General features: G+C 51.1%; 1 protein-coding gene across 3 annotated transcripts in view; it reads right to left on the bottom strand.

Moving 5' to 3' along the window:
- The window catches only part of ALPL (alkaline phosphatase, biomineralization associated), a 56734-nt gene that overhangs the window by 16638 nt on the left and 16792 nt on the right, over nt 1-23304 (bottom strand). For 2 of the 3 annotated variants that reach the window (XM_004741266.3, XM_004741264.3), the window contains exon 2: nt 2580-2744. In XM_004741266.3, coding sequence (XP_004741323.1) covers nt 2580-2640 — 61 coding nt within the window. In that variant the 5' untranslated portion in view covers nt 2641-2744. Of the gene's footprint in view, nt 1-2579; nt 2745-13474; nt 13766-23304 lie in introns of those variants that run through there. The other variant, XM_004741265.3, reaches the window with a different exon arrangement.

The following is a 23304-nucleotide window of genomic DNA, read 5'->3' as shown; positions in this document are numbered from 1 at the left end:
ACTCAACAAAGGACAGAGCCAGTGGCTTTGACCAGGGCTGGCTCCCATCTCCTTCTGCTTTCCTCCACACCTACCACAGTGGCAAGGCCTGGGTCCAGGAGCTTCTCGGGCCATTTGGGTGCTATCGGGGTGGTCTTGATTTACCGGCCCCTCTCTCCCCTAGCCCCAACATCCGCGCAGATGCCCCCTCCTCCCACCCGACCACAGGGGCTGGGCTGACATCAGCCTGCCCTGCCCCCATTCCTTCTTCTTGATTCCAGCTCTGATCCCACTCTGCCAAGCTCCCAGCTCTGGATGCTCCCTGGGAGACCCACAAAGACTGGTGAGAGCCCTTGTCTTTTCTACCAGCGCCACCCCCAGGGCCTGGCCCCGAGAAGGGTTTGGTGCATGTGAAACTGACTTCATTGTCAGAGGAATGGCCTCAGCAATCATGGCCTTGGACAACAGAGTATCAGGAGGCCATTGTTTCTAGAGAACATTATAGGACACGCACAAATGCTCAGAATATAATGCTAGGGGAAGAGTACTTATCAGTACATACTGTACAATTCCATGTACATGAAGTTCCAAACAGGCTCAATTCATGTACGGTGGCAGGAGTAAGTCTAGGTCACCACCTTTGGCTTGGGGGCCAAGGGGCGGGCTTGGTTGGGGAGTGCATACGAAAGTCCCTTCTGTCCCATGACTGGAAATGTTCCCTCTTCATCTGGTGGTGGTTGTGTGGGCACAAAATATGTCAAAACCTATGAAGTGATACATTTTGAATTGGTGCACTTTACTGTAAGTTATACCTAATTTAAAAAGGGGGGGGGGTGCCTGGGTGGCTCAGTTGGTTAAGCAACTGCCTTCAGCTCAGGTCATGATCCTGGAGTCTTGGGATCGAATCCCACATGGGGCTCCCTGCTCAGCGGGGAGTCTGCTTCTCCCTCTGACCTCTTCCCTCTCATGCGCTCTCTCTCTCAAAGAAATAAATAAAATCTGGGGCGCCTGGGTGGCTCAGCAGGTTAAAGGTTCTGCCTTGGGCTCAGGTTATGATCCTGGGGGGTCCTGGATTCGAGCCCTGTATTGGGTTCTCCTCTCAGCAGGGAGCCTGCTTTGCCCTCTCTCTCCGCCTGCCTCTCTGCCTACTTGCGATCTCTGTCTGTCAAATAAATAAATAAAATCTTAAAAAACAAAGAAAGAAAATCTTAAGAAAATAAAAAATAAGAAATAAAAAAGTAAAAAGAGAAGACCATGTAACACCACTACACGCTCATCCGAACGGCTAAAAGGGAACAAATACAAAAGACGTTCGACTGCTGAATATCTGAAGATTTCTCACATTGTTGCTTGTTCATCTTTTCATTTTTCATCCCTCTGTCTACCTTTCACTCAGGCGGGCTGTGAGTGTTGAGAAAGCAGGGATGTGGTCCCACAGAGTGACTGCAGATCCCCAAGGATCCACACTGAAAGGCTTCATGGGTTTGCAAAAGGGAGCAATGGCCTGAGACTCTGGCAGCTCTGGTTCCACCCCCAGTCCTGACGGGCTGGGGCTGTGTAACCGGGGGGAAGCGCCAGTCAGTCCCTTCCCTGCACCCCAATCTCCCCACCTGTTGAAAATATTCTTCCCAAGAGCACTCACTCCCTGTTTAGCACTGACTATACTGCGTGATTCCCACACGGCCTTAAGGAGGAGGAATTCCTGTCTCCACCGGACAGGAAAAGAACATCCACAGGATAGACTGATCCGAGGGGGGCTCCCCTCTCCCACTGGGGCCAGGGCTGGGTGCTGAGGGGTCAGATCGGATACAGATCTAGATTGATAATGCGCATGTGTTACTACAGAAAGGATACGGAAAAGCGAGTCTTGAGAAATGTGAGCACCACTCCGAAAGGAAGCCCAGTCTCCGCAGAGGTCTGAATTTACAGCGTGAGAACCGGAAATTGAAGAGTTAACATAAACAACCTATCTAGAATGTGTTGGAGAATCAAGAAAACTTCCATGTGAGTCTCTAATAAGCAACAACAAAAAAAACGAGGGGTGCCTGGGTGGCTCAGTGGGTTAAGCCTCTGCCTTTGGCTCAGGTCATGAGCTCAGGGCTCTCTGCTCAGCGGGGAGCCTGCATCCCCCCCCCTCCCCCGCAACCCTCTCTGCCTGCCTCTCTACCTACCTCTCTACCTACTTGTGATCTGTCCTTCTCTATCAAAGAAATATAATCTTAAAAAAAAAAAAAAAAGAAAAGAAACAAACAAACAAAAACGAAACAAAACTTTTGTCGATTTCACCAGCAAAATTTAGACCACCAGGGAATGTTATCGCCATGGAGGAGTGTTAAGTAGACAAAAGCAACAGGAGACTTAACATTCCAAGACTTGGCATAGTCTATACCCCCATTAAGGAACAGGATCATCTAAAGAGAAAGAGAGTGCCCTAACAGTAGCACGTGCAACAGCAGAGCTGGGATCTCCTGCTCTGGAAACACGTGTTTCCAGCTGTTAAAGCCTTTGAATAGTTCTATGACCCTGAACAGAGACATCACCCTCCTCCTATTCCACCCGCACTGGGGTTCCCCACCCTTCTGCCCAGTCCTCCAGCTTACCTGGCACCAAGGAGTTGGTAAGGCAGGCGCCAATGGCCAGCACTAAGAAGGGAGAAATCATGGTGCCCTCTCCAAGACCGGCTTTCTCTCAAGCCCAGAGGTATGATCAACGTGTGTGCGAGGGGATGGGCTGGCAGGGGTCAGATGTTAACTGATGTGCCGATCCTAGAAATTAAAGGGGAAAAAACCACGTGAGCTCCAGCTCTGGATTCATTCGTCCATTCACTTACACATCCGCTAATTCATTCCTTATTTGTTGAGCACTGATCACCGGCCTCGCATGGGGCTTGGCATGGGGCTCCGACCCAGGCAGTCCCTCCCTCCAGAAGCTTTATCACGCAGTCATGTAAGTATAATGAACTCCATGCTGCAAAGCAGTTCCTTCCCCATTTCCCAGGTGAACCCCCACCTCCACTCCATCTGGAACCCGGAACCCAGAGTTTGGTCTTCCTGTGTAATGCTCCCCAAACCACAGCAAGCACTTAGAGGAATAGGCCCAGGGTCCACCTGCCCTTGCCCAAACTCCTGAGTTCATTTCCAATGAGCTCCCAGGTCAGGCTTCTCCTGCTCCCAATTCTGACTAGTCTATAGCCTTTTAATGACCCGTGTCCCGAGCCCATCAGAGACAAAACAGAGTCCACCCTTTCTTAGAGGGACAACCTCACTTGCCACATTCTCTTCTAGAACTTGGCATTTATAATGAGATATAAAAGCTATAGGGAGTGAGTGACACACAGGAAGTCTGGCTGCTAAGACTGCCCGTTTCTGGGTGGTGACATTTCAGTGACTTGACTGCCTTTTCACTGTCTTTTCTGCATCTCCCAAATTTTCTTCTGAGTTGAGATGTTACCTTTATAATTAAAAAAAAAAAAAACCTGTTACACACACACCACACACACACACAGACACACAGACACACACACACACACACACACACACACACTGGAAGGAAATACACCAAAACATTAGCTGTGGTCTTTTCTGGGCAGAAAGACCAAGAATGATGATTTCCTCTTCTTTTTATTATACATATTTTTAAGTTTTCCACATTGTTTAAAATTGAGCACGTATTCGATGGCATCAGAAAGTTTCTATGGGTGCCTGGGTGGCTCAGTTGGTTGAGCAACTGCCTTCGGCTCAGGTCATGGTCCTGGAGTCCCGGGATCGAGTCCCACATCGGGCTCCCAGCTCCATGGGGAGTCTGCTTCTCCCTCTGACCTTCTTGCCTCTCATGTTCTCTCTCACTGTCTCTCTCTCAAATAAATAAATAAAATCTTTTTTTTTAAAAAAAAAAAAAAGTTTCTAAATTATGGTCATGCATCAGAATCACAACTGGTAACCCCAGTTGCAGTTGAGAAATGCACTAACCCTATTGTGTGTAAATGTTGCTGGAAGAGGAGAGATTTCAACTGCAACAGTTGCACAGGAAAATGTTATTTCCACCAAAACCGAGATAAAAATGATTACTCCATTGGTGTATGTACCAGTGGTGGTGATGTACCACTTTTTGCCGTTGAGTGTGGTGTCAGATAAGAAACCATGCTGCCACTAGCAAAGGCGATCTTGATTCAACCTTAAAAATGTGTGCGCTGGGGATGCCTGGGTGGCTCAGCTTGTGAAGAGTCTGACTCTTGGTTTCCCTCAGGTCAGGATCTCAGGGTCAGGAGATTGAGCTCTCTCCCTCTCCCTCTGCCCACCTGCACACATGCGCACTCACTCTCTCCCCCTCAAATAAATAAATCAAAGGGGGAAAATTACACACTGCATGTCAGTGCCCAGAGGTGAGGGCTCACCGGCACCTCCCACCCACAAACACCCAACGTTCACCAAAAGCACCAAACTGCACCCTTTTGCTTTTCCAGCCCCTTTTACATCCACCTGGCTCTTTGGTGGGGGGCAGTGGGGCGGGCAGGAACTAAAAGGAAACACTACATCTGACATCTACCAGCACTTTACTGAGAGGTATGACTTCTGATTTCTTTTTACTCCACCTTTTAAAAAAAAAAAAACAAAAAACTTTTTTAAGATTTTATTTATTTGAGAGAGAGATTGAGAGAGAAAGAGCAGGAGTAGTGGGGAGGGGCAGAGGGAGAAGGAGAAGCGACTTCCCACTGAGCAGGAAGCCTGATGTTGGGCTCGATCCCATGACCCTGTGATCATGATCTGAGCCAAAGGCAGACACAACTGACTGAGCCACCCCAGCGCCCCTTTTTCAAATGTTTCTAGAGTAAATCCTAACGTCAGAAAGAATGCTATTAAATTGATAAGCAATATCAATACATCACAATATTATTCCAAGAGCTTAAAAACTGAAGTCACCTCTTCTAGGAAGCCTTCCGGTTGGCCACTCATTCCAGGATGCTACCTCTGAACTTCATACAATCTCCATCACTGTGGGCATGTCCCTGTTTCGAAAGTAATCCTTTTCTGGTCCTTTCCCTCACCACACTGGGATTCTCTACAAGCTGGGACTTTGCCTTGTTTGTCCTACTCCAGTGCTTGGCAGTATTGGTAAATATTGACATCAGTTGAAAGCCAACGCTCCAAGGAGGGAGGTGGGGGAAAGGAAGAATCACCCCCAAATCCTTCCTTTGTGTGTGGGGAAATGCACTCGTTGTCAAGTGCATGGGGCAGAACTAGAGTATCCATTCACTGCTGAGGGCTGCAGATTGGTACAATCCCTTTGGAAAACTAGGAGCATCTACCAAAGCTGAAATGTACATCTGCCTTCTGACCCATCTATCTCCAACAGAAACGCACACGTGTGTTCACCAAAAGACAAGTAGGAGAACACTGGCATCAGCACCGTTGGTCATGGCCTCAGAACGGCTCCACCTCCAGCAGGATGGAAATACGCTGTGTGGGTTCCCAGAAGGAAATCTACGCAACAGTGAGGACGAATGATTGACAACTCCGCCCAAAAACATGGATGGATCTTGCCAAGGTAAGGATGATCGGAGGAAGTCGATCCAAGAGTACGGAGAGAGTAATTCCCAAGATACAAAGTACAAGGACAAAGCGAGGAGTTAGAAGATCAAGATCAAGGTTGCACTTGGGGGTGTGGTGACTGGAGTGGGCACAGGGGACTTGGGACTGATCTGCGGACTAGTTCCATGGGTGGATTCCATCTGAAATGTATGTATAATATATAATGATGTAGAATATGAGTGCTTTTCTGCATGAAGGCATGTATGTTCTATTTCAAGCTCTCTAAGAGCTTAGGTAAACAATCTGGAAACAGACAGAAGGCAAATGACCGGTGCATTGCCCGTTGCTATTTATGAAGTCTTCCACCATAACGTCTCACCAGGAAGCCCTACAGTGGACAGAGGGGGGCTACATTCTCCTCTGTAGGTGAGAAAACCAAGGCTCATGATAGTTCACCATGTACCGAGAAACAGGACTTAATCCTCTACCCGTGGGGCCCAATACAAACAAGGAAAGAAGGAAGAAGAAAAGTCAAGGGTGGCCCCAGGAGATCTGAAGGCCACGTGATTATTCTTGTTTGATTCTCTTCCCTGTCCGCTTGATGCCCTGGGAGAGTAAACGGGAGAGTAAACACCATTTTCCCCATCATTGGATCCCCAACCCTGTGCATACAGGGGCAACTCTGTAAATGTTAACTTAATGAAAAGTTTCAAGATTCAGGCTGGAATGCCCTGAATTTTGGCCCCAGGGATGTGGCCTTGAGACCCAGCTGTCCTAGAGACAGGTGGCTTCTCCTTGTGCTTCCTCCCACTGCCACTGCCTGAAAAGGAGAGGGGGCTGAAATCTAGGAAACCCTTCGGAAACAAGAGTCTCCTCTGCTGGCTCCTCTCTTGGCCCCCCAACCCCCAGAGGCTCCAAGCCTACTCTCTTGCAGCCCTGGTGATGGGCTCGGTGGGGCCCAGTCTGGGGCTGCAGGGGCCCCGGCTGCCCACCACCCTCTGCCAACGCTCTGCTAGCTCAGAATGGAGCCTCCGAGTGTGTGCCAGCCCCACTGTCCCCCACCTCCCAGCTAGACCATCTCTGCCAGGCTCCCAGCTACGTGTTCTGATTACTCATGGCAAGCACACAGAAGCCCTAACTGGGCTCTGGCCCCCCCTGGAGAAGGAGCAGCTACTTGGCAGGTCAGGAGAGAGAGCAGGGGGGCTGAGCCTTGGCCCTGAGGACTGACTCAGCATCCTGGGGTGGAGGGCATGAGAGCCCCTTGGAGCCAGGCAAAATGCCAGTCCTGGAAGGCTGGGTCTCAAAAGGTCCAGGGCAACTGACAGCTACAAATCACGAGCATTTCTCGGGTACTCACGTGGTGCCAAACATTGTGCTAAGTATTGATATCTGTGGTCTTGCTTAATCTCGCACAGCAAGTGTCATTAGCCTCTTTTACACTTTAGGAAATTGAGCAAAGGATCTAGCGAGTCTGTGGCCAAGGGCGATTCCATCCCAAGCTGAAACTCAGCCTCTCTGGGCCTTGGTTTCCCCACCACAGAGGGCGAGAGAGACCAGGGCCCAACCCCCTCTCTATCCCACAGGAGAGAACTGTAGCCAAATGAGTTTAGGGCAGGAGAGCTGGCAGGGGAGGGAGTATGGCCCAGGTGAGTTCTCCTACCTGAGTGGCCTGGCCAGGCGGCAGGTGAAGAAGCAGAGGAGGCTCAAGGCCAGGGTCAGGAAGAGGAGGCTGAGGACGGCTGTGAGGACCATGCTCAGGGTGGGGGACACAAGAGCCATCTTGGGGCAAAGAGGGCCCCACAGAGCACCTTGTAAGCACCCAGGCAGGCTAGCCTTGGATGCTCTCTGCAATGCCCTGGGTCAGTGGCTGTGACCTGGCTTTGTTCCTTGGGGTTAATCTTTTGGGGATTAACCCAGGAAGGATGAACTGGGAGGGGTGGGGGTGGGGGAACTGCCCATGAAGCTCCCCTCCCCCCCAAGCCAGGCCTTCCCTACCCTGATGCCTATTCATTCAACTTTGTTCAGTCTTTCTTCAGTCCCCAGCATTTAGTGAGCAGCTGTCTAGGTACTAAGGATTTGTTGGCGGAACAGGATAGACTCGGTCTCTATTCTCTTGGAGATCCCTGACCAGCCCGGGTAAAAAGAGCACCTACTAAGCAGCTGCCATTATGCTGGTTCCCCCCCACCCCCACCCCATGGGATAAAAGCACAGAAGGAAGGGAATCCCCAGCTGGCAAAAGCCATGATCCGTGACTCCTCTGAAGCAGCTACAATGGCTGTTCCACCCCATTTACAAGCCTGGGAACGAGATTGCACTGAATCTGCCGAAAGGGGGAAGGATGTCCAGAATAAGAGGAACTGTTCTTATGGAGCACCCACTGCGTCCTGGCCCCATGATGGGCATCAGCACCCCTCTTTACAGATGAAGCAAACAGGAGCTCAGAACAGCCTGTCACCCCAACCCCTGGACTGCCCCAGAACTGGGAGAGCACCAGACCTGCAGGACAGCGGCCTTCAGTAAAATCATCAGCTATCCCCGCAGAGCCCGCACACATAGGCTGGAGGCAGCTGAGCTGCCACGGCCTGCCTGGAGGTCCCTTTCCGTTCCGGAAAGGGACCCAGTATCCATCTCTCTTGGGTTTCAACAACATCACATCAAGCTAGGACGGGCTTAACAGTTCCCGTCTTACAGACTGGAAAACCGAGGCTCAGAGAAGTGAAGCCACTAGACATAACCAGAGCCCAGACATCATCTGCAGTGTGCCTTTGAGACCAGGCCTTGTCCAGCTGTAACTCCGGCCACCTGGGACCCCTCACACTCCATGGTACAAAACACTCAAGGTCAGGGGAAGAGGCGCTTACCCTCTCACACCAAGTGGTCCCCTCTTTCTGGTCCCACAAGGGCCACTAGCCTCGTCATGAAGATAGGAAATCCAGGCGTGTGACTCCATGAAAGCCTTTTCTTTCTCAATAGGCCCTTAACTCAGACTGCATCAGACCAGCACAGCACGCTAGGGACATGAGCAGCGTTGGTTTACGGGCCCCCATGACAGACAGGGAAACTGAGGCTCATCAGTAAAATCATCTGGCCCAGCTGTCACAAGGCCAGCACTGTTTGGGTCAGGCCCCAGTGCACCACCCCCCCCAACTGAGACATTGGGTCAATGCCTGTGGCCCTGAGCCTACACCCATCACCCACTCCGGAGAGCACCTGTGGTGTGCCAGACACTGAGTGGGACACACCTGACCTCAGGCTTGTTATCGAGAGAGCTGGCTCATCTGTCCCCCTTCCCAGGCGAGGGAGGCAAGATCTGGGCAGTAGTGGGAGGCGGGGCGGATACGGTGGTGGAAATGATTCAGGCTCACATAGATGGAAAGTGCTGACCATGCCCTGCACAGGACCCCTCAAGAAAGCTACCAGAAGGTCACCCCTGCTCCAGGTTCCCTCCCCCACAGCTCCCCGGGGCTGGGACAACTCTAAGTCTCCCCCACCATCCAGCCTCCCAAATCAATAGGAGACCCGAAGAGGGTCACCTCTTGCTCCCCGGCCTTGTTAGGCCAGGCCAGAGGACAGTGATTTGTCCTTAGGGAGCCTCCTGGCTGGAGGTCACAGCCCTGGGAAATCTAGGCTGAGGAGGTCCTTTGAGCAGACTTCCCCAAACCAGGCCACAAGAATCACTTGGGAGTGAATGGAGGGTGGGGGTTAGAGAGTTCTACTCCCAAGTGGTTTCCTGGGGAGGGAGACAGACTGGGAAAAGTATGAGAGTGATGGAGGTGTTCTTTACGGTGACCGGGAGGTATTAAAAGCGTGTGTTTGTGTATCTGTACAACTCCAGCTGGGGCCTAACAGCCCTCACTCTGCCTGTATTGCCAGGTGCTGAGGACCTGATGAGCTTTGAGTGAAGGGAGCACAGAGAAAGAAAAGGGTGTGGCTGATTCAAATTTAAAAGGCGATTAAAGAGACACACCAACCCCCAAATTCCCATTCTCCCCCAGGACCTACCGAGTCATTCTGTGAGTAGACTGTCCCACTGCCCAGATGGGAAGACTGAGGCCCAGAGAGAAAAGACTTACCCCGGTTGCCCAGCTCCTCCTTCCCCGAAGGGAACAATCAGAATCAGAACAGGCGGAAGCCAGCGCCCTCTGGGCTGTCAAGGGGGGCCTTCCTGGCTCTTTGAAGGAGCTGTGGCCACAGGAACTGCTGTGTGTTCCCTGAGCTGCCAGCGGGCTGGGGACCGGGGTGGGGGCTGGGGGCCTACTAGAGCACCAAACTGGGCTGTAGCAGCTCCCCGGGGAGGAACATTTCAGCTGCAGGGTCAGAGAGAGGGGACATGGAATCCCTCTCTCAGCCAAGCCTGGTGTCCCTGGCAAGCCTTGCTGGCCCGGACTTTATTCATTCAGTGACATGGCTTATTTATGGCTTCCATGAAGCAGCCTCTGGGTGCAGGGCTCAGGAAGGAATGTGTGGTTGTCAGAGTGGGCTGCAGGTCAGACCCACGGAAGGACTTCCCCAGAGGGCAGTTGGCCAAATGCTGGGGACAGGCAAGGCTCAGCCCTCCAGCAGCGGACAGTACTCCACATGAGCAGAAAACAGATGTGCAAGTGCCCGGGGAAGCACGGGGTCATCCGGCTGCCAAGCCATTGCGTCTTTAAGGCTCAGCTGAGACACCAGCTGTCCCCGGAGCACTTCCAGTCTCATCATCTCTGTACACAGTGTTCCCTGGTCTAGAATGTTCCCTGCTATCCGCTCCATGCAGGCTTCCCATCATCATTCCACCTTGATAGCTCTGCAGAGTTGCCCCACACCCCTGCCTCAGCCCAGGCAGTGGGTATATCTCCTCCCCAAGCTCCCAGAACCTGGGGCGCTCAAGACCTTGGTCATGGTTACCCCTATCAGAGCCTCAGAGAGCCACTGGTTGTGGCCCCTTCACCACAGCATGAGCTCTGCTGACGGTGGCAGCCCTGTGGCTGGCAGAGCCAGGTGCACAGCTGGGCGGCCAGGGGGTGTCGGCAGGTGGGTGAGAGGGTGGTGGGGTCCAGGGGGGGTGAGTGGCCGAAGACACAGCCCAGCAGCAGAAGAGCGAGCCCCGCCGCCAGGCCACGGGGCTCAGACCCTGCCTCCGCCCCTCCAGCTGGGCAGCTAAGGGCCACCAGCCCCAGCCCTCTGTGCCTCGGGCTTCTCATCCGCAAAGTGGGAGACCAGGACAAACCACAGGGTTGTTGTAAGGGCTGCAGGAGTTAACAGATGGACCGGCTTAAAACAGACCACAGGGCAGGGTAAGTGTTCGGCTGACTGCCGGCCGGAGTGGCGGAGGACGGATGGACACACAAAGGACAGGCAAGGAGAGGGGCACGTGAGAATTGGGAGCAGAAAATGGACTGGCCATTCTCTGCTCACTCGGCCAGGCAGCCGATCACCCTCAGGGCTTTCCCACAGTCCTGCTTGTCTGGAAGGCCCCACCAGAGTTCCGGCTACAGCGTGCTAATGTGGCGGGAGGAGGGGTATTTAGTGAAGGGAAAGGGAGTGAGGTTCCAGTTCTTCGAGTCAAAGGGTTTCCATGTCTCCACGCGGGAGGAAACAACCCACCACACAGCCTGACATGCTCTTTTCCTCTTGAAGGGGAGAGAGAGAACATTGGCCAGGAAGGTTCCATGGATGGATGGGGAGGAAGGCTGGGCTGGAAAGACGGGGGTGGGGGGTGGGGTAGAAAGATGGGGGGTGCAGATAACGGGGTCGGGCGGTGCCCCTGGCAGGAGGGCAGAGGGGGCAGCCCAGACGAGTCACAAAGGGCTCTGCTCGCGCAGCTGAGCCTAGTCGAGAGCCCGTCCTGCGTGTCCCTGCACACGGACATGCCAGTCCATCTTACAGGTAGGGACACTGAAGCTCAGGCGTCTGCTCCTTGCCCAAGGCCACACTGCGGAGCTGGAATCAGAGGCCCCCAAAGGAGCCGGTTCTGGAGCCAAAGCTTTTCTGGGGCTTCCTGGGGCATCTGGATGGTTTGGATGCCACAGACTGGCTCTGTGGGCAGAGGACTGAAGCCAGTCAAGGGCCAAGTGGTGGGAGGACAGCTGCCACGGGGATGGGGGGATGGCAGGACCCAGAAACCTGAGCCTGGGACCTGAGATGGCTGAGGGCCTGGGAGGTGGTCAAGGATGGCTGCTCGACGGGCACACAGGCTTCCACCATCCCACGGAGAGGACATGGGGAGGGACAGGCGGGGGAGGCAGGTGCTGCGTCTCTCCAAGGTGTCCGCCATCCCCGTACTTGGGGGACACTCAGCACCCCTGAGGCAGGAGCCCCTCCGCTACCGGGACACCAGACTGTCCCATCCTCGCTCTCCCAATCAACAACACAGAAAGGAAGGGCCCAGGGAGGGTACACGCCTCCCCAGGGTCACACAGCACACCAACAGCAGGGACAGGGGTCCACGGAAGCTGGCTCCAATGCGGGGGCTGCGACTAGAAGCACAAGGCAGTCCGTGAGCCTAACGTGGGCGCCCGGGTCTTGGCATTCCAAACATTAATGATCTGTGTCACCTAAAGAGAACCATTCAATCCGAGACCATTCTAAGGAAGCCCTCAAACCTACTCACAGCCCTTACTCTGCACCGACCATTGTTCAAAGCACTGTACCTCCATCCACTCATTTACTCCCTACCCGCCACCTGCCACGCGGGCACTATTCTTACCCCCAGTCTGCAGGTGACAGAGCAGAAGCACAGAGAGGTTGAAGTCCCTTACCCAAGGTCACACAGCCCAGCCAGATTTCAACACTCCTTCTGGATGTTTGTCTCCCAGGGCCGAGTGTAAACCCCTAAGCCGCCGGCGAGCCTGGAAAGGAACCACGTGGGCCCCAGCTGCAGCGTGGGTCATTTTGTGTCTGTGGATGAATGGGACACGTGCAGCTACTAGTGGACTCGGGCTCCCTACACACCCATCCCATACCCCAGTCGCCAGAGGGAAGGGGGTGGGCTTCCTCCTTGTCCCCACGCCCTGTCCCCACTTACAGAACAGAGGTGAGGCGAGGTGACTTACCCGAGGTCAGAGGGTGTGAGTGAGCCTGGACGCGCGCCTCCAGCCTGACCCACCCCACCCCTATTCTGAGGGGTTCCTGGAGCAGGTCCCTGGACCACCCCGGCTCTCTCCACTCCCCGCCCTCCCCCTCAAACCTCCGCACCTGGCAGCCTTCCCCTGGGAGAGGAAGCCACCATCCCACAGCCCCCATGTGGGCCCTGAGAGAGGCCAGACACTGGGGATGGGGGAAATAGGCAGTTAACTTGTAACCTGCTGGACAGCGGCCAACACGAGCAGCATCCCCGGGTGGCATGTGCAGGGGGCTCGCAAACACGGTGCTGGCGTCAGAGCCGGGAGGACACGGGATGTTCCCAGAGATAGTGCGCTGCAGCTGGCCCGGGATAAGCGCGTTCCGCACATTCCCAGAGAACCTTCCAGCAAGAGGAGGAGACTCCTGCCCCTGGTGCACTTGCCGGTGACCCCAGGAGGTGGCAGGGCAGGGAGACTGCCTCGCCCCACAGGAAACCTGAGCCCACGGAAGCAAGGGTCCCACCCAAGGGTGCACAGCTCAGCTGAGTCCCCGTGGCTTACAGGTTTCGCGACCTTGGGCAAGTCACTTCACCTTTCTGGGCCTCAGTATCCTCCCTTGTCGCAGGCAGACCATCACCGTGTGTGCCTATGTCACTGTCTTGATTGGAAGCACGAGAATACGATCAACTGGGAGGTAAATGCCCCGGGCTCGGCACATTAAAACACTCAATGTTAGCTGGTAGTAACGGGTGCAACGAGCATGCCAGGCCCCGTTCGAGGCGCGTCACATGCACGGACTCGCCTAACCCGCACAGCAACCCTCCCATATGTGCCACCATCGCTCCCACAGTACAGAGAAGGTCAGTAACTTGGCCAAGATCACAAGGAGATGGAAAGGGAAAGACTCTTAATGGAGCACCTACTATGTGCTGGAGCTTTTGATTCCGCCTTCCCAGGATCCTGTGAGGTGGGAATTATCAGCTCTGGGTCAGGAGACAGCACTGAGACTCAGGAAGTAGGAGGGAGGAGCAGGGTCACACAGCCATCGCGTGGGAGAGCTGGGATCTAGGCCAGGGCCCGCTGGCTCCACCGCCAGTGTACTTGCTTCTACCCCCATCACAGCCATCTGCCAGGACTACTTCCACCACTGGTGGCAAGACCTGAGGCCTCAGCCACCCCCGGTACAGGGAGCCCTGTACCAGCGTGCCGGGTGATCTCGTTCTGCCTTTCTTTGTGTGCATGCTGGTGTCCTCACAGGAGTGCTGCGGGATATCCCTGGTATGTGTGCCCAGCCCCTGCCCCACCATTGGCCCTGAAGTCAGGCTGCTCCCTCCGCCCCCTGGCCAACTCCCCTTGGGCTGCCTCCATAAGGGGAGTGGCTTTGCTTGGTCACAATTGCTTCCTCCCTCCCAGGTCAGCCTTTCCCCGTTTGTAACTCCCTGGAGAGGCTTAGATGCGCAGGGGCAGCCCAGGGGTACAAGTCAGGGTCCTGGCCAAATATTCAAGAGCTGTTTCTTCATCTGTGAAGCAGGGATAATAAACACCACTCTGCCTCCAATATCAGCTTCCGGGGAGGGAAGGAAACTTCCAAACTATAAAGTGGTGTACAGATGTTCCTAAGGCTTTCCACAGCTCCCCTTCTGATGACCATAGTGGATCTCCGCTGTCATCTCTGGCCACCCGGAATCCAGTCCCCCTTCCTAACAATATGACAGTTTCCTTGGACAGCCACCCTCCCTGTTTCAGCCCTGGGGTTTGGGTGGGATTGATCCCCACCCCCAGCAGCTCCAGGTGGGTCCTGCTGGGCTTACCCTGGAAGACTTTCTCCACCTGGATGGTGTGTTCTAAGGGTGAGGCAGAGGGGAAGAGCACTGTGTGGGGCCTAAAGATGGAACCACTCCTTAGAATCTGGAGTCTTGGGTAACATTGCTTGAGTCCCTGGATGCAGCCATGCCTGAAGCTTGCCTCTAAACATCCAGGTTCCATGAGCCAATTAATTCCCCTTATGGTTTGCCTTGGGTTTCCTGTTTCTTGGAACACAGTCTGACCTCAGAACTCCAGTCCAGTCAGTTCTTCTGAGCCCCTTATAATGTAAGCAACCACATCATGTCATACCCAGCCAGCCGTTCCTACCAAAGGAAAAAGCTTGTAAACAAGGTAAAGATGGATCCATAAATTTCAAGTGCATGATTAAATAGAAGTCCAACTGAATACAAGTTACATTTTCTTTTTGGAATCTATAAACCCTTAGAATCATAGGAGGTCCTCGGACAGGAGCCACGACCCTACTGCAGGCAGGACTGAGACCCTCCCCCTTCCAACAGCTGATGTCAGTGGGGTTTAGTTCTTCCACCTGTGCCAAGTGTCTGTGGTATGCCTGGCCCTGTGCTCGGCGCTGCAGGTGCAAAGCTCTGCCTTGCAGGTCCTTCAGTCTAGCAAACACATTTGCACTGGGTTTTATAGAAAGCCCCAGGAGGTCAGAGTATGGGGGGTAATACTGCTACACCCATTTCACAGAGAAAGAAACGGAGAGGCAGAGAGGTGAAGTAACCTGCCCAAGATCCTTCTGCTAGATGGGGGGCCAGACCAGGCCATGCTGTGGGATCGGCCTGGTTCCAGAACCAGAGCTTTTTCTCCCAGGTGCAGGGTTGGCACTGGGGCTGTCATCTCTCCGAGGCAGTCTGTGCTGTTGAGAAGTCAGAGTGGTTTAAAGAGCTGAAGAAGAGGAGGAGGAGGAGCCAACTGGCGGGCTCAGTTGGTAGAGAGTGTGACTCTTGATCTCAGGGTCATGAGTCCAACCCCACATGGGACATAGAGATTACTTAAAAAATGAATAAATAAAAATAATAAAATAAATGCAATTTTAAAAATCTAATGAAGAAAGCCCAGCATCATGGGCTTCCTGTTTGCCTGAGGCTCTTGGCTCCATGCAAAGCCCCAGTGAGCAGGCCCATCTGGCTTTACTATCCGATGAGACTCTCCTCCTGCAGGCTGCGGCCAGAGAGGGAACCAGGCACAACCCGGAAATCTAGGCCTCAAAAGCTTTCACAGGCAGCCCTGGGCGCCCCAAATGAACTGTCCCAGCCTCTACCCTGCCTCGCCAAGATCCAGCTGATACTGACTGAGCACCGCTGGCACACCAGGGCCTTCCCTCCTTGTAATTCAACCAACATCTGGCTGATTGCTGTTTACTGAGCACCTACTATGGCTGGAGGGTATTCTACACAATGAACAGAACCACCCGAATCCCTGCTGCTGGGGTGACCAGACAACAAAGAAGGAGCAAAGTCAACAGGCTACCAGGTGGTTGGTGCTAGGCCTGACAGAGAAACAGGAGGCAGCGAGGCCAAGAGGAGATGGTGAGGAAAAGCCGAGACGGCAGGAGAAGGCAGTAGATCTCCTCACCGCAGAGCACGTGATTCCCGATCTGCAGATAAGGAAAGTTCAGGAAGCTTTAGGATTGAAGCTGGTGTCCGCCTCCGTCTGTTCATCTCACCAGTGGCTGCAGGGCTCCCTGATGCCCTCTCCCCTAACCCTACCACATGGCACTAGCTGCCCTTTGGCAGATGACGCAAGCAAGGCTCCGCCAGGTGAAGGCACAAGCCCGGGCCCGCAGGAGCACAGAGAGGCCGGGGTCAGCCGGTGCCAGCCTCTGCAGCCGCCTCTGGGCAAGGCCCACATCTGCTCCCGAAGGCCTCGCTTTCCGTCTCCAGCTCTGGGCTTGTTGAAACTCAAGCCTCCTCTTCACTGATTCCCTGTCCTCCGAGAGTCCCTTTCCCTTTCCCAAAGCCCCTGTGGCTCTATCCCAGGTCACATGAGCCTGTAATTAACTTCTGCCCATCACTAAACCCGCATCTGTGTTAAGCCTCCTAAAAAGACATCTTGTGTAAGGCCAAGGGGAGGCGGACAGCTGGAATACGCATGGAAGGGGTGGGGAGCTTCCCACTGAGCTTCCCCATCTGGATCTGTCCAGGAATCCCCAAAACCCCCATGTAATCTCCCTGAACGCTGGAGCATAGTGGAAAGACCTTGGCCATGGAGGAAGCAGACATGGATTGAGTCTGTCCAACTTTGAAAGTGACTCTGCGTCTGGGGCTGCAGATTTCTTATCCATCAAACAAGGTTAGTCAAGCCCACCTTGCAAGGTTGTTGTAAAGATAAGATGCCCAGGAGAGTATCTGTTAAGAGATAAAACTCAATAGAAAGTGTTATTTAGAAAACATTTAGGAAGGCCTGGCAGACAAACACCAAGAATTTGTTGAACTGAATAGAGAAGTTTGCGTCATGGTGAACCACCACCAGCGGCCAAACAATAGCTGCATTCATTATGCTCCTAGTAGGCATCCTCAGTACCAACCCCATTTTACAGAAGGCGGGGGTGGGGGGAGCACAGAGAGGTTAAGTAACTTGCCTATGATCACACAGCAGGCAGTAGTCAAGCTGGGACTAGGAGCCCAGAATGTCCACCTTGGAAGTACAGACTTTGAACCATTATGCCAGGTTAGTAAACCGAGGCACTGAAATACAGGGACTAAGTGCTGAGCCAGGAAGGGATCATGCGCAGCCCCACTCCAAAACCTTTGCGCTTAACCATCCCATCGGCTTGTCAGAGCCAAAAGGGACTCTAGTCTACCCTGACACACTCATATTTTTCCCCCAGCAGGTTCCTGAAGTCCAAAGAGGTAGTGTGACCCTCCCAAAGTCAGACGGGCCCGTGAGCTGAAGAATCAGGACAAGCAGCCAGGTTTCCTAACTCCAGAGCCCAAAGCCATCCCTGAGTATCACACAGACCATGAGGGGCCACCAGGGAAGGAGTCTCAAGGATGCACCAGAATTTTTCCAGCAGAGTAGAAGGCAGGCAGTCTCAGGAGAGCAAACAGCCCATGCAAAGTTCTAGGGTAGGTCACTAAAGTCCCCCCCACCCCCGGAGAATAGTGAGCTACGAAGTGCATGAAAAGGTTGGGGCAGGGGCAGGTGATGAGGCTGGTTTTTCATATTAAATACTTCCATTTTGTTCTTTTATTTTTTTTTATACTTTCTTATTCTGTTCTATGTTACCACCATCTTTCCTTATTTCTTTTGCACGCTTCTAATGCTTATTTAAAGTTCTTGGTACAGAGTTGCCTGGGTGGCTCGTCAGATAAGTGTCTGCCTTATGGCTCAGGTCATGATCCCAGGGTGCTAGGATTGAACCTCACTTCCAGTTCCGCCTTCAGCAAATCCCTATGCCCCTCCCCACTGCCAGCTCCTGCTCAAAGCACACACTCGCTTGCTTTCAAATAATAAAATCTTAAAATATGTGAATATAGAGGCACCTGGGCACCTGGCTCAGTGGGTTGGGGCCTCTGCCTTCAGCTTAGGTTGTGATCCCAGGACCCTGGGATCGAGCCCCACATCAGGCTCTCTGCTCAGTAGGGAGCCTACTTCCCTTCCTCTCTCTCTGCCTGCCTCTCTGCCTACCTGTGATCTCTGTCAAAATTCGTAAATAAAATAAAATTCTTGGTCCATCTGTTCTAATATCACGGAATCAGTGGTACCCCCTAATCAATGCGCCGTTTTTCTGCAGCAGCCACTGGGCTCCAGCTGGTGGCTCAGTGGCTGCGGGAGCAGGGAAGTCATGCAGCGTTAAAGCTAACGGTAAGGGAAGATTATCCACCTCCTGAACCTTCTTTCTCAAATTAACACCTGAGTACCGAAACAGCAAAGCAGCAACACGTCACTAAGCCTAGGGACTTACAGAGAAAATGCAATGTCCAGGGGACACCGAAGGGAGTTTTAAACTTGTGTGTAGGGGGTTGGTGCAACAGCCAAGAGGAGTGGGACATAGTCTTTAGGCTGATGGAGATATTAGAATAGAAAAGAAAATCAGGTTTAAGTTCTGCTCTTACCCCTTTGCATCAAAAGCCTTCCCCAGCAGGCCCACTGCCCTGGACCGACCATAGCAAGCACGCTCACCTGGACATGAGTGTCTGCACGCCTGAGTGTCTGCTGGTGTAAAACCAGGGCCAAAGGGGACCTGGCTGGCTTAGTCCATACAGCATTCGACTCTTGATCTCGGGGTTTTGAGTTCAAGCCCCAAGTTGGGTGCAGAAATAACTTAAAAATTAAACCTTTTTTTTTTTTTAAAGATTCTATTTATTTATTTGCAAGACAGAGAGAGAGAACGCACACAAACAGGGGGAGCAGCAAGAAGATGGGAGAAACAGGCTCTTTGCTGAGCCCAATATAGGACTCGATCCCAGGACTCTGAGATCCCATGACCTCAGCTGAAGGCAGATGCTTAACCAGCTTAGCCACTCAGGCATCCCCCAAATAAAACCTATATAACAAAAGAAAATCACAAACAACAACCTTGGAGTGCAATCAGGGCAATGAAGCAGGCCACGTGGGGTTAAAGGAATCAAGAGGAAACGGATGGGCCTCCAGCCACTTCAACCATCCCTCCCCTTCCAGACCTCAGGGCTGGTGGATTCTGACCTAACCAGACAGCCCCATTCCCTGCCTGCTGCTTCTGGGGTGCTGGAAGTGAGGCCCAGTCCTGGGGTATTGGTTACCTGGGGAGGGGGAGAGGCAAAGCCAAACTGAGGCTCTCCACGCCAGGACTGCCATCTCCTTGGGCTCACTGATGCTGACAGAGACCAGAGTCAGGCTTAGATCCTTAGCTCAGTCCTCAGCACCAGACATAATCTCTGAACCTGACCTCTCCGCCCCCCATAAACACACCTGACTCCCAAGAAATGAGATCACAGGTGAAAGACCGGGGAATCCAAGGAACACAATGACTTCAAAACAAACTGATTAGAGATACTACTGGAATCAGCTGTATTCAACAGATGGACCGAGAATTTCAACTAAGCATTAGAAACACACAGAAAAAGTAAGGAAAGATATTAGCAATAGAGAACAGAACAATCAAGTGTTAGAGCACCCAAGTGGAAATACTCAGTATGAAAAACAGTTGAAATAACAAAGGCAAGAGGCAAAGTGGAAATAGGGAACAGATACCAGATCGGGGAACACTTCCAGGAAAGAGCCAGGAAGGATTAAGAAACAGAAATGATTTTTTAATTTTTTTTTAATTTTTTTTTAAAGATTTTATTATTTATTTCAGAGGGAAATCACAAGTAGGCAGAGAGAGAGAGAGACAGAGGAGGAAGCAGGCTTCCTGCTGAACAGAGAGCCCGACGCGGGACTCAATCCCAGGACCCCAAGATCATGACCTGAGCCGAAGGCAGCGGCTAAACCCACTGAGCCACCCAGGCGCCCGAAACAGAAAAGATTTTTAAAGAGAGGGTAAAACAGGGGCACCTGGGTGGCTCAGTGGGTTAAAACCTCTGCCTTCGGCTCCAGTCATGATCTCAGGGTTCTAGGATCAAGGCCCACATCGGGCTCTCTGCTCAGCAGGGAGCCTGCTACCCCCTCTCTCCCTGCCTGCCTCTCTGCCCACTGGTGATCTCTCTCCCTGTCAAATAAATAAATAAAATCTTTAAAAAAAAAAAAAAGAGATCTTATTTATTTATTTGACAGAGAGAGAGAGAGTAAAACATCAATTAAAGTTAAAACATCAGCCCCAAACTTACTCCATTAATTTGAAATGGATCACAGACCGAGTGATAAAAGCTAGAACCACAAAGCTTCTAAAAGAAAATGTAAGAGAGTATCTTTGTGACTTTGGGGAAGACAGGAAGTCTTAACCCCCCCACCCCAAAAACCGATAAACTGGACTTATCAATAGTAAAATTTCTGCCCACCAAAAGACACCACAAAAGAAAAAAAAAAAAAGATGCCATTAAGAGACTGAATAGATGGGGTGTCTGGGTAGATCATCCATTAAGTGTTTGACTTTGGTTCAGGTCATGATCTCAGTGTCATGGAATCCAGCCCTGCATCAGACTCCTCACTCAGCGGGGAGTCTGCTTCTCCCTGAGCACACTTCTCCCTCCCTCCCTCTCCCCTGCTCTTCCCCTCTGCCACTCCCCACTCATGCATAAATAAAATCTTTTTTTTTTTAAGATTTTATTTATTTATCTAACACACACACACACAAAGAGAGAGAGATCACAAGCAGGCAGAGAGGCAGGCAGAGAGGGGAGGAAGCAGGCTCCCTGCTGAGCAGAGAGCCCAATGCGGCGCTGGATCCCAGGACCTTGAGATCATGACCTGAGCCAAAAGCAGAGGCTTAACCCACTGAGCCATCCAGGTGCCTCTGCATAAATAAAATCTTAAAAAAATACTGGACAAGGCACATAATGGAAAAGAACATACATAGTACATACAACTGACAAAGGTCTGTATCCAGTAAATAAAGAACTACTGAAGTTGACAATCCATGATTAACAAACATCCTCCACACACACACACACACACACACACAGGGAAAACTGCTCAGCAAAAAGACGTGTGAACAAAGAATACAACAGATGTATTTCAAAAATATTATGCTAAGTGAAAGAAGCTGAACATAAAAGAGTATATGTTGTGTAATCCATCTATATGAAACTCCAGAAAAGACCAATATAATCTACAATGAAAGAAATCAGAATAAAGATTACATTTGGGAGGCAAAATGGACTGGACAGGGGCAAGAGGGAAACAGCTGGAGAGAGAGAAATGTTTTTTAAATCTAGATTGGGATCATGGTTGTAAGGTAATGCATACGTGTCAAAACACACAGAATTGTACACTTAACATCTGTGCATTTTATTGTATGAACTGTACGTCAACAAAAAGAAAGATAGTGTAAGTCCCAATATCTAGGTATTTCAAGAAATAATGACAATAACCATAGAACTAAAGATGAGGGCCCCAAATAAACCAAACAGGACAGAGAAGGAAAAACACACACTTAAAAATATTATAGTGAATATTAAAACACAACAAAATATTCTAAAGTCTAGAGAAAAACAGATCACTTACAAAGGAATATATATCAAACTGAATTGACCAAAGTACCAAAGGAAAAGAATCTGAAGCAAGAATTTTATATCCAGCTAAACTGTCATTCGGATGTTAAAGACTACATTGAAGGGATCAAGTTTGTCCCAAAAAACACCCTCTAGGGGCGCCTGGGTGGCTCAGTGGGTTAAGCCTCTGCCTTCAGCTCAGGTCAAGATCCCGGAGTTCTGGGATCAAGTCACGTGTTGGGCTCCCTGCTTGGTGGGAAGCCTGCTTCTCCCTCTTCCTCTCCCCCGATTGTGTTTCTTCTCTTGCTGTGTCTCTCCATCAAATAAATAAATAAAAATTAAAAAAAAAAAAAACTCCCAGATCAAAGGAAAGAACAAGACCATATATCCAAAAATAACTCAGTACTAAAAAATCTGGAAAATTTTAATCTGAACGACAAGTCAGTGGATATAAGGGCTTAAGAGGGAGACCAAGAAACATGAGCAAATGTTAATCTGGCCTTTGTGTGGAAAAACTATGGCTGGCAATCTTTTTTAAGTAAATGAAACATTAAAATGAAAGAAAAGCAAGATAAAATGAAATAAAAATCTAGGACGGCAGAAATAAAAGAACACAGACACATTCTTTTCAGGAACACTCAAAACATTTTAAAAATTGATCACAGGGGCACCTGGGTGGCTCAGTGGGTTAAGCCTCTGACTTTAGCTCAGTATGTGATCTCAGGGTCCTGGGATCGAGCCCCACATCGGGCTCCCTGATCAGCGGGGAGCCTGCTTCCCTTCTTTTCTCTCTGCCTGCCTCTCTGCCTACTTGTGATCTCTCTGTCAAATAAATAAATAAAATCTTCAAAAAAAAAATTGATCACATACCAGCCCATAAAAGCAAGTCTCTCCTTTATTTTTATTGGTTTTTAAGATTTATTTTATTTATTTTTAAATATTTTATTTATTTATTTGACAGAGAGACAGTGAGAGAAGGAACACAGTAGGGGGAGTGGGAGAAGCAGGCTTCCCACTAAGCAGGGAGCCCAATGAGAGCTCAATCCCAAGACCCTGGGATCATGACCTGAGCTGAAGGCAGACACTTAACGACTGAACCACCCAGGCACTCCTAAGATTTTATTTTCAAGTCATCTCTACAATCAACATGGGTCTCAAGCTCACAAACGCAAGATCAAGAGTCATAGGCTCTCATTTTATTTTATTTTAAAGGAATAAAGGATTTTTTTTAAAGATTTTATTTACTTATTTGACAGAGAGAGATCACAAGTAGGCAGAGAGGCAGGCAGAGAGAGGGAAGGGGGAAGCAGGCTCCCCGCTGAGCAGAGAGCCCGATGTGGGGCTTGATCCCAGGACCCTGAGATCATGACCTGAGTTGAAGGCAGAGGCTTAACCCGCTGATCCATCCAGGCACCCTAGGAGTAAAGGATTTTAAAGGATTTTTTTTTTTTTTTAAGATTTATTAATTTGAAAGAGAAAGAACGAGAGACAGCACATGGGAAGGAGCAGAAGGAGAGGGAGAGGAGCAGACACTGCTAAGCACAGAGCCCCAGTCAGGGCTCGATCCCACAACCCTGAGATCATGACCTGAGCTGGAAATCAAGAGTCACACTTAACCGACTGAGCCATCCAGGCGCCCCTCCAAGTCTCTCATTTTAAATGACCAGTTTCCGCAAAGCCCACATTCTCTGACAATGGTACAATTAAGTTAGAAGTCATGTTCTTTTATTTCATGTTCTTTAGAAATCATGTTTTGAAAAGGACAAACAATTCCCTATACAACCAGAGATGAAAAGCATCTCTAAATAACTCATAGATCAAAGAAAAATCATAGTAGAAGTCTGAAATTA

Source organism: Mustela putorius, unplaced genomic scaffold, assembly GCF_011764305.1.
Source record: "Mustela putorius furo isolate JIRA1106 unplaced genomic scaffold, ASM1176430v1.1 tig00003853_pilon_pilon_pilon, whole genome shotgun sequence".
NCBI classification, from domain to species: Eukaryota; Metazoa; Chordata; class Mammalia; order Carnivora; family Mustelidae; genus Mustela; species Mustela putorius.
This window is presented reverse-complemented; position numbering and strand designations above follow the sequence as displayed.